Source organism: Macaca nemestrina, chromosome 7 (assembly GCF_043159975.1).
Source record: "Macaca nemestrina isolate mMacNem1 chromosome 7, mMacNem.hap1, whole genome shotgun sequence".
NCBI classification, from domain to species: Eukaryota; Metazoa; Chordata; class Mammalia; order Primates; family Cercopithecidae; genus Macaca; species Macaca nemestrina.
The window spans coordinates 2759682-2770341 of record NC_092131.1 but is presented as its reverse complement, the minus strand read 5'-3'; the positions used below and the strand labels follow the sequence as shown (position 1 = coordinate 2770341).

Below are 10660 nucleotides of genomic sequence, written 5' to 3'. Positions count from 1 at the left end.
CCAGAGCCAAGAGGCTCTGGCGACTGAGCGGTGGGTTAGTGCGGACAGCCAGGCCAATCATTCGGGTCTCCACTCCCTTCTTTTCAGTAGCAGATGTTTGGAGGGTCTGAGTGCTTATGGTAAGGGGCTCTCTCCACTTTGTATCAATAACACAGCCCCAGTGTAGATGGGGTCAGAGTGGTCTCTGTTGAATACATGGGTAAAAGACAAATTAGTGATAATTGTAGTGAATTATTATCGTTTTATGATAAGATTTATTCAGAATGGCATCCATTAGGAAGAAAAGTTGGACTTTCTGGTACAGAAGCAGGGCTCAGTCATTCTTTTTTTTTTTTTTTTTTTTTTTTTGAGCCGGAGTCTTGCTCTGTCACCCAGGCTGGAGTGCAGTGGCCGGATCTCAGCTCACTGCAAGCTCCGCCTCCCGGGTTTACGCCATTCTCCTGCCTCAGCCTCCTGAGTAGCTGGGACTACAGGTGCCCGCCACCTCGCCTGACTAGTTTTTTATATTTTTTTAGTAGAGACGGGGTTTCACCGTGTTAGCCAGGATGGTCTCGATCTCCTGACCTCGTGATCGGCCCATCTCGACCTCCCAAAGCTGGGATTACAGGCTTGAGCCACCGCGCCCGGCCTAGCTCAGTCATTCTTGACACAGTTTCTAGCTCCTCACCTCCTCCCAGTTCCCCAGGGTGGTCCACCCAGATCTCTGCTTTATACACCTGCTTGCTGGTGACCAGCTCCCTATAGGACACCTGGATACAACCTACTGGACTCGGCCCCTGACCCCCACACCCCTCACGGACTGTGCAGACATGCCACAGTGACCACCACCCAGTCACAGCTAGATACCATGAAGCTGACGCCTGCCGGCTCGAAACCACACCCCACAGGAAATGCGCTTGGGTAACACCCTGGACCCCAATACAGATTTGGTGCACAGGCCACTGGCTCGCTCCCCATCCTCTGGCTGGGCCTGCCGTTCCCGCTGGCCTGTGAGGAACGCTGCCTCCTCCCTCCAGCCCCGTGAGTCACACACCCGCTCTGCGGTTTCATGTGTTCTGCTGCGCTGCCTCCTCCAGCTCTCACCTGACCCTCGCACCCAAACCTCACTCTCCTCCTGGTCAGGGATCTCCCAGAGAGGCCACCATGATAGCAATGAACTGATCACGGCTCAGACAGAAGCCACAGGCTGCCTGCCAAGGCCTAGAAGCAAGCTGCTGGTGAGAGGAATGCCAGCACGGCTGGATACGCAGGCCTGAGGCCATCAGCCAGGGTCAGGGGGCATCCCGCGAGGGCACACTAACCCCACGCCCACCGGCCCCAGAGCCCCGTCAGGGCAGGGCCAAAGTTTACAGCCACTCTCCAGAAGAAACCTCAAGACCTATTAGAGGAAAATTATGACAATGATTTTGTTTAATGAATTTTCCTTTTTCCTAGCACTTTGGACAGCTACCAGCTTCTTTACAAGTTAAGTATCCATCTGGCGCAGGGCAGGTGAGCCCAAAATTGGGGCTTAACCCTGGAGGGTTCATGGCTTCGCCCAGGAAGGCATTCAAGGGCGAGCGGGTGGTGTTAGCCAGGCAAGTCTGTTGAAGCAGCAGAGTCCTGCCCAGCAGCCTCCGAGGAACCGGCACACGGCCCGCGGGACAGCCCCGCTCCACAACCTGCCCGAGGTTCTGTATCTGTCCACGATGGTGATGCGACCCTAGGGTAGTCTGAAGTCTGGACACAGGGAAATCTTTAGAAATCCCCACGATCTATGAGATTGCAAAGAATCCTCCTCTCTGAGAATTTCATCTATTTCTGGGATAAACCAAATGCGTGTTTAGTCACACGTGACTCCAACTGAGCAACTTTCAAGTCATTTCCCTAAAGCAGAAGGAATTCTCCATTATGCCGGCGAAGTGGCAAGGAAGAGCCGAGAAGGCTGGATCCCGCCCCCCACCGCGGGCAACCCCGCGGCAGGAGAAGGAGAAAGGACATCTGACCTGGAGGCTGGGGGGGCTTCGGCCACCCGTGGCCAGGGAGGAGTGCGCTGCCTCCGAGGGGGTGCGGGCAGCTGCGACGCGGGTGTCACGCGGGATGGGTTTGCAGGGTTCCAGGCGTCAGCTCCTCACACGGGAGGCGGCGCCGACCGAGCCGCGAGGAGAACATAGTCCAAGGTGAAGCCCACGCCACAGGACGCGTCGCTTCTGCACCCGCCGGGCAGGGGAGAGCCGCCTCTGGTGAGCAGAACCCCGGAGAAGGGACGACGCGGGTGCACCGCGCGGCCTGGGGACCCCAAGTCAGACGACCCCGCTGTGCAAGAACATTTTCCACACACCCCCGCCCGGGGGCGCTCGGCAGCCGCACGCGGCCCTCGGAGCGCAGCCCCCACACGCCTTTACTTCCGGAAGGCGGGGACCGCCACAGCGAGGAGCTAGACCAGCCGAGGCAACAGAGCGAAACCCCGTTCCTACCCAAAACCAAAAAGCGGAGCGCGGAGGCGCGCGCCTGCGGTCCCAGCTACCCGGGAGGCAGAGGAGGGAGGATCGCCTGAGCCCGGAAGGCGGAGGCTGCAGTGAGCCGAGACTACCACAGCACTCCAGTCTGGGTGACAGAGCGAGACCCTGTCTCTAAAAGGAAAAAAGAGCTAGGAAAAAGCGGACTGCCCCTTAACTTCGGAGAAGTAAATGAGGAACTATAACCAGTGTCTACTGTTTAGGCATCAAACAAAAGCTGACAGAAATCCCGCCACCGACCCGGCCGTCCCCTGGCCAATCCCGCGCCGTTCCTCAAACTAGACCCGCCCCGACGTCGCCCTGGCGTTTCCCACGCCGATCCTCAAACGAGGCCCGCCCCCGATGCACAAGCTCCGCCCCTTAAACGCACCGCCCTTGCTGCACCGTCCTGACCCTCGGCTTCACCCGCTGGCTCTTCCCGCGCAGCCGAATGCCGCCCCTGACCTGGTTCCCAGCCTACCTCGCTTCGCACTGCATAGGAACCCCGCCCCTAGACTGTCCTCCCGCCTATCCTGTGCGTGCGCACAAATCCCTCCCACAGACCCGCCCACCCTGATCCTCAACCTGGCCCCTGGCCTTTCCCGCGCGGTCGAATCCAGTACACCGGCATATGAGTCCCACCCCCGATCTCCTCCTCCGCCTATCCCGCGCCGCTCCGCGCAGGAGCCCCGCCCCCCCACTTCACCCGCAGCCTATCACGCGCCGCGTCGCTTCCTCTGCCTCAAACCCGCTCACGCCCGCGGATGGGCGCGCGGCTGTGACGTCACTGCGTCGTTGGTAAGGGGCTGGCGGCCGGGGGGCTGCGTAGCTCCCGGCCCCGAGGCAATGCCCAAGCGGGGCTGCCCTTTCGCGGACGCGGCCCCGCTACAGCTCAAGGTCCGCGTGGGCCAGAGGGAGGTGAGCCGCGGCGTGTGTGCCGAGCGCTACTCGCAGGAGGTCTTCGGTGAGTGCCGGAAGGGCTGCCGAGGGTCCCCTGCGTCGGGGCCTGGAACGGGCCGGGCCTCAGTGTCTCCTCTGAGGCCTGAGCGGGGGGCTCGAGGGCCCTGCTTTCTGGCCGCGGTTACACAAGCTGGCCACGCCCAGGGCTGGAGTCAGTGAGGGGGATGTGAGGACCCCAGCGTTCACCCACCTTGTCCAACAACCTGAAAGAAGAGGGTCGCTGCCCTTAGTCCCCGTGCCCTCTTCCACGATCCCAGTTAGTCGCCGCCCCTCAGTGAGCGGCAGCTGCCTGGTGCTTCTTCAGGACTGTCCCGTGCAGGATGCCCTGGGAGAGGTCGGGGAGCGGGGCGTCCTGCATGGAGTTAACCTGAAGAGTGCCCCTCCTGACCCAAGAGGTATTCGTGGAGCGCGCCGCCCCTGCCAGGCACTGCGGCTGTCCTGGGAGACCAAAGGCGGGCAAGACAGATGTGTCCCGTCTCCCGGGAGCTGCCCAACCTAGTTGGGGAGACCAGCAGGAGAAGGAATCGCCACAGGTGATCCGGGCAGGCACAGGTTTGTGCAGTCGCACCTGCAGGGACGGCATGGAAGGCTTCTCGGAAGAACAGAGTCTGAGCCGAATCCTGTGGGGAGAGTGCGAGTTAGCCAGGCAGAGGCAGGGACGGAAGAGGCCGAGGCAGAAGCCAGGCAGCAGGAGAGCGAAGTAGGACTCCGTGTGGCTGGAATGTCCAGTTCTGGGTGGGATGTGAGGGCAGTGAGCTCCCAGGCCTTCTCTGGCTTTCTCCCTTGGATTTCAGGCGTGTTGGTCTTATTGATCATCACTCTGACTGGGATGATTAATACCCTGGGGCAGGTACAAAGTGGAGCTTACCTTGCCTAGTGGTTGGGGCACAAGGTCTGCACCTGTAGAGCCGTTAGAGGATGACCCGGGGGGTGTGATTTGTCTGGTGCCGCTTGTGCCTTGGGGATGAAGGAAAGACGCTTCCTCCCGAGGTTCCTGTGTGCCGTGTCTCCAGTGTGCTAGGGCTGTGCAAGCGAGTGCTATCCCGGGCCATGCGGAGTTAAGAGGAATGATGCCATGGAACTGTGGCTGGACTGCAGGCGCCTGCCCTCTCAGGACAGTTGAAAAATTCAAACACTGTGCAGGCAAGAAAGGAAGATGGAAACGGGGCCTGGCTCAGTCTGGCTCTTTACTCTTTACAAAGTAGGTAAATGCAGGACACCTACTTTGAACTGTGTGACAGTTTCCAAATTCCAGGCCACAGCTGTCACCCTGATCTCTTAACCTCGAATTGTCCACAAGGCCTTAAGGACAAGGATTAGCCTCACCACATGTCTGTCCCATTCCTTTCCCATTATAGATGGGGGAAGGTATGGGGGGCCAGGAGGAAGAGGTGCAGGGTGTTGTGGGCTGGCATCAGCTACTCCATTTGAGTTACCCACTATTATTGCTGCCCATTTCATGTAAAGCCACATAGAGTTTCTGGGATCTCTGCCTTTACTGTGTTATAATGAGGTGGGAAAAAAAAAAAAAGCAAAAACAAAGCATTTCTGGGTCTGGTCCTGGGCATCTGATTTTTGGAACCTCCCCCAGTGACTGAACTGTGGCCTGATGGAAAATCACTGCTCCCAGGGATGGGTGGGTATTCTAGAACGAGATCTGGAAGGTTCTGGGATGCTTGTCTTGCCAGCAGCTCTGTAGCAGGCGAAGGGGGTGTGCGCTGGCCAGAGGCTGCAGGCCCAGCTCCAAGCTTCTGGCTGCTTCCTTGGCAGTGACAAGCTTTGTGAATTAGTGCTCCACAGTGCAGAGCTCCCTCTGTGCATTCCACAGAGCCTGCTTTCCAGGTGAGGAGTGCTGGGGAAGCAGAAAAGGGAGAAAGGGGAACAAGCTCAGTGAGGCAAGGCCGGCCGTGAGTTGCCGAAAGTGAGCAGAGTGATAGGAGAGGGAACCCTTGCATCAGGCACAGGTGGGGCTGCAGGGCCTGAGCCTTCCTGGAGGAGATGACAACTAAGCCAGGTAAGGAAGGGAGGCACGAGCATTCTCAGAGGCAGAGCAGGACCCAGCTCGCCAGGGCACAACACAGGCTGGGGTCACTGGGTGACAGAGGGCACACAGGAGGACGATGGGGTTCATGTGAGGCTGGAAAGACTAAGTGGCCATGCAGGGGCTTCGTTGGTACACAGTGAAGGATGTGAGAATGATTTGTCTTCCCCCAGAGAAGACCAAGCGACTCCTCTTCCTCGGGGCCCAGGCCTACCTGGACCATGTGTGGGATGAAGGCTGTGCCGTCGTTCACCTGCCAGAGTCCCCAAAGCCTGGCCCTACAGGGGCGCCGAGGGCTGCACGTGGGCAGATGCTGATTGGACCAGACGGCCGCCTGATCAGGAGCCTTGGGCAGGCCTCCGAAGCTGGTGAGTGGCACCAGCAGCCCTTCGTGGCTGTGGCACTGAGAGCAGGTGGTGGCACAGGCACTTTTCTTCATTTGCAAGCTCAGGCTTTTCCTCCCTGGGGAAGCAGGAGTCTGACCTAGAGCTTGGCCTTCTGGCTCAGAAGGCTCCTGTTATCAGGAGGTCTCACATTCAAGACTGGAAGTGATTAAACAGTTTCTAACTACTGGGCCAGAAAAGCAGCAGAGACTCCCTGGGTATCCCATCTGCTTTCCGCGTGCAGCCCCCTGGAATGGTCCCACATGGCTGGAAACACGCCGCTCCCATCCCTGTGCAGTGTGGAGTGTGGGTCTCAGAGCATCACCTGTGTTGCTGGTTAGAAATGCAGTCCCCGACCCTACCTCAAGGCTGGTTGGTGTGTCTGGGAGGAGCTCAGGCACCTCTTGGTTAACCAGTAAGGCAGTGGGCCACACTTTGAGACCCAGATGGGACACATGGAGTTCGACAAGCAGCAGGGGAAGAGTGATCCTTCCAGCAGGTAGCAGAGGGACCTGGTGAGGGAAGGAGCACTGAACTTGGAGTCACCTGCAGGCATGTCTCACGTTGGATCTCGCTAGTGAAACGGGGTCCTGTGCACTGTGCCAGGCTTCTGGGTTGTCAGAAGGACCCAGTGTGGGTGAGGATGGGGTAAGCAGGTCGGAGCCCTCTGCCCTCAGGTGTGCATGGAGGCAGGTAGCCCAGCAGTCCCGGAAACTCCTGTCTCCTTGCAGGCTGACAGCATGGCGTTTCTTCCTCACAGACCCATCCGGGATAGTGTCCATCGCCTGCTCCTCATGTGTGCGAGCCGTAGATGGGAAGGCCGTCTGCAGCCAGTGTGAGCGAGCCCTGTGCGGGCGGTGTGTGCGCACCTGCTGGGGCTGTGGCTCTGTGGCCTGTACCCTGTGTGGCCTCGTGGAGTAAGTACTTCAGTCCCTGGAGCTGCTGAGGTCCCGTAACCCCAGCAAGCTGTGACGGGGGACGGGTGGGTCACCCATGTTGGGAAGGGCCCAGAGCTCCCACATGTGTGGCACCTGATGCAGTGCCATCTGGCATTGCCTAACGGGACATGGTGGCAATAGATGCTTGGCCCAACTTTAGTGGTAGTAATCCTCTCTAAGGGAAAGCTGAACCTCACAGATGACCTGCTGTGTATCCAGCTCCGGTCCCTGTCTTCAGCCGCTTCCTGTTCTGGTCTTTGAGCGCCCCCACCTCCTCCTCCTCTGGCCTTTGAGCACCCCCCTCCCGGTCCTCCTCACTGTCTGAGAAGCCCCTGGTTGGTGACACAGGTGCACACTGCAGCTTCGCCACAGTCATGCGTGCTGTTTGGTTGTAGACCCTCTCAGGCAGGAAGTGGAATGTTTGCATAGTCTCCCATTTGTGGGTGGGTTTGCTGCAGCTGGCTGGATCCTGTCCTTACTCCTAAGGTGGGGAGGGGCGTTCTCACCACAGGGGCCACTGAGCTGGTGGGTGGGAGTGGACAGTGTGGAGCCTGTTTGCCCTGCCCCTTGAGAAAGATGACTTCATCCGGACACATGTGGAACTGGCTCTGTAGACCCAAAGCAAGCTTAGTCCAAACAGTGTCTGAAATTGTCCATCTAAAATAGAAACCACATGTTACATCTCGAGTCCTTTGTCTCGAGCCTTTCTTCAGTCAGGGCAGAGGCCTGACTCATTGGAGATGGCGAGGCCTGACTCATTGGAGATGGCGAGCCCTGGGCAGAGGGTGGGCAGCACCAGGGAGAAGCGCCGCGTGCCTGTGGTCGGCTCCCATGGCTTCAACATGGGCAGGAGTGGGGTAACGCACCCCATCCAGGTTAGGAATCATCTGCAGGGCATCCTGCCCATCCTCTGCAGGGCTCTCCAGCTGGCTGCTGGTGGCAGGGAAGGGGCTGTCTTCCCGGCTCACCCACAGTACTATTGGCAAACTCTGCAACACCGGGTGGCAAGCAGTTCTGGCTGCCTTGTTGACTCCATGGTCCTATCGTGTTTGGGATAGCCATTGCCGGTCTTGTTTCCTCCCAACGTCTCTCTTCATCACTTTCTCCCTGTGTTTTGCTGGTTTCTCTCACCTTTACCCTTAGAGCTTTTTTTTTTTTCTGAGACAGAGTCTCGCTCTGTCATCTAGGCTGGAGTGCAGTGGCGTGATCTTGATTCACTGCAACCTCTGCCTCCTGTGTTCAAGCAATTTTCCTGTCTCAGCCTCCCAAGTAGCTAGGATTACAGGTGTGCACCAGCACGCCCAGCTAATTTTTGTATTCTTAGTAGAGATGGGGTTTCACCATGTTGGCCAGGCTGGTCTCAAACTCCTGACCTTAGGTGATCCTCCGGCCTCGGCCTCCCAAGGTGCTGAGGTTACAGGCGTGAGCCACCATGCCCGGCCCTACCCTTAGTCTTGATACATCAGAAGAAAGCACTGTTTGATGTGCTTCAGTGTAGACCACTGTGGTTCGGTGAATTCTGGCAGGTCATCTGGAGGTTTCTTTGGAGAGCTTCTATCCTACTGGAAACCCAGGTTGGGCTCCATGTAAATCGGTTGGCAGTGGGAATCAGCTAGGGCTGCTGTACCTGAGTTCGCAGACCAGGTGGCTTAGACAGCAGGGAGGTACTGCCACACGGCTTTGGAGACCGGAAGTCTGAGAGGAAGGTGCTGGCAGGGCTGGTTCCTTCTGGGGCTGTGATGGGAAACCTGTCCTGACCTCTCCTGGCGTCTGCTGTTATCTTTGGTGTTCCCTGTAGACGGCTGCCCGCTCCCTGTAGCTTCATGTCTTCCTTCTCTGTGTCCTTCTCTTCACGTGGTAGTCTTTTTAGGATGCTGGTCATGTTGCCTTAGGGCCCCTACATCAGTGCCATCATCTAGACTGATTCTGCCGGCAGTCATCCTGTCTCCAGATAAGGTCATGTCCTGAAGTGTTCTGGGTTAGGACTTTGACGTTTGAATGGTGGGGACTGGTGGACACAATTCAGCCCCTGACAGCAGCTTTTCTCTCCCCTCCCTGACGCTGTCGCAGCTGCAGTGACATGTACGAGAAAGTGCTGTGCACCAGCTGCGCCATGTTCGAGACCTGAGGCTGGCTCAAGCCGGCTGCCTTCACGGAGAGCCACACCGTGCATGGCAGCCTTCCCTGGACGAGCGCTCGGTGTTCACACTGAACTGTGGGGTCAGTGGGAAGGCCTTTTACATGTTCTATTTTGTATCCTAATGACAGAATGAATAAACCTCTTTATATTTGCACAAGAGGACTCTTGTCTGTCAGCACTTCTGAGGGTGGAGTTTGTGACCCTGCACCTGGGATGGCCAAAGAAACAGTCAGTGGGCAGGGCCTGCTGCACCTGTTGTCTACCCACCAGCTCCGAGAGACCCCACTGTGCATTGTGTGAGGCCCCTCACTCGCTTCCTGCTACAGATGGGAAATCTCAGCCCAGAGCACGCTCCTCCCCAGCTTGCCCAGCTGGTAATGGGGAGAAAGGACCCAGGTCTGGCTCCAGGGTACACAACCAGTGTACTAGACCCTCGTGGAGAGAGGTGATACTCGCACACCATCCCCAGATGCCACTGTCATTCACACCTGATCCATCACATCTTGGTGTCTAGTTTACTTTTTTGGTGCCTGTGTGGTCAGACCCTGTGTGATTGATAGGCCCCTGCCCTCTGGGAGCTTTGCTCTAGCAGGGAGATGGCCGTAGCAGTGCTCCCCCTGCAGTCAGTGTAGCTTGTGTGGGGCCTTGAAGGAAGAGGAGTTGACAGGAGAGGAGGCGGGGTGCCCTGGAGGACAGAAGAGGGCTTGAGTGCTGGTCCCCACACAGGTCCACTGAGGCGGGTCCCAGCCCCTCCAGGGATGAATGAGCAGTGGAGCCACAGCCCCTCGGAGAAGCTCTGGACTAGAGTAAAGGTTGGTTGGGGCAAAGGGTGGGTGGGAGCGTGTGCCGGGGATAGTTAAGAAGAGCCTTCGCTGTTCCTGGGAAGCTGTTGGAGGAGCAGATGATGCTGATTCTTAGAGAAAAGTCAGTGGTGCCCAGGTGGTGGGTTGGAGCCAGGCCCAGAGTGGGATTTGCTGCCCTGGGGCCAAGGATATACCACTCCCATGTCACGGGTAGAGGGGACCCTCAGAGAGGTGGTCAGCATGGTAAAATTCCAGGGGGCAACTTAGAAGGGGATTGCAGAGGACTGGCTGGGGGCTTCCTGCACTGAGGACGATGGCCTTGACCGTCTGCCGCGAGCACCAGCAGCAAGTGGCCACAGTCAGCCATGTGCTGACTCCTTCCAGGTGTCCACAACAGACTGCCACCCAAGCCCTCATTTCTGTTACTCCTGTCGCTGCCCCCTCAGGCCTGTCGGCTTTTCCCTTCATATCCTCTGACTGCATCCCTGCCCCACAGGACCACACTGCTCCAGCCAGCCTGCCTCCCTCCCCTGTGGGGTCACTACATAGCGCCCTCCAGGCTCCCTGCTTCTGCCCTGCACGTGGCAGTCTGTCCTTATACAGCAGCCAGATCTGTCACTCCCCTGTCCCAACACTCCAGTGGCTAAACATGTCTTTAAAAGTAAAAGCCTGTGGCCCCACAGCCTCTGGCTTCACCCCTTCTCCCCCGTCCCAAGGCTTGCTCTGCCCCAGCCCGGCCTTCCTGCTGTTCTGAGAATGCTCAGCATGTTTCTCCTGCACCCCCTTCACTCCCTCTGCCTGGGGAGCTCTTCCTCTGGACCGCCATAGGGCTGCCCCGGATTCAGCTCAGAGAAGCATCCCAGTGCCCTAATGTGTAGGACAACCCCTCCATCACTCTCCGTCCCACCCTACCTAACT

The 10660-nt window shown here is 58.1% G+C and overlaps 1 protein-coding gene and 1 long non-coding RNA gene across 5 annotated transcripts; one reads left to right on the top strand and one right to left on the bottom strand.

Annotated features, from left to right (window-relative positions):
- Window positions 1-1381: 1381 nt before the first annotated feature.
- Window positions 1382-3172, bottom strand: LOC139364162 (uncharacterized). Of its 3 annotated transcripts, XR_011625463.1 has the most exons (3): window positions 3050-3172; window positions 1986-2268; window positions 1382-1866 (listed from the first exon to the last, which is right to left on the bottom strand). It is a non-coding gene; the product is annotated as an uncharacterized lncRNA (long non-coding RNA). The 3 variants fall into 3 exon arrangements; XR_011625462.1 differs by having other exon boundaries at window positions 1382-2268; XR_011625464.1 differs by lacking the exon at window positions 3050-3172 and adding an exon at window positions 2869-3004 and having other exon boundaries at window positions 1382-2268.
- An 82-nt stretch (window positions 3173-3254) lies between these two features.
- LOC105489841 (SIVA1 apoptosis inducing factor) lies at window positions 3255-9098 on the top strand. 2 transcript variants are annotated; one of them, XM_011755018.2, is made up of 4 exons: window positions 3258-3441; window positions 5652-5846; window positions 6622-6778; window positions 8870-9098. In XM_011755018.2, exons 1-4 carry the CDS (start codon window positions 3324-3326, stop codon window positions 8925-8927), a joined length of 528 nt encoding a protein of 175 aa, XP_011753320.1. In that variant the 5' UTR covers window positions 3258-3323; the 3' UTR covers window positions 8928-9098. The 2 variants fall into 2 exon arrangements, with proteins under 2 accessions (XP_011753321.1, XP_011753320.1); XM_011755019.3 differs by lacking the exon at window positions 5652-5846 and having other exon boundaries at window positions 3255-3441.
- The last annotated feature ends 1562 nt before the right edge of the window (window positions 9099-10660 follow it).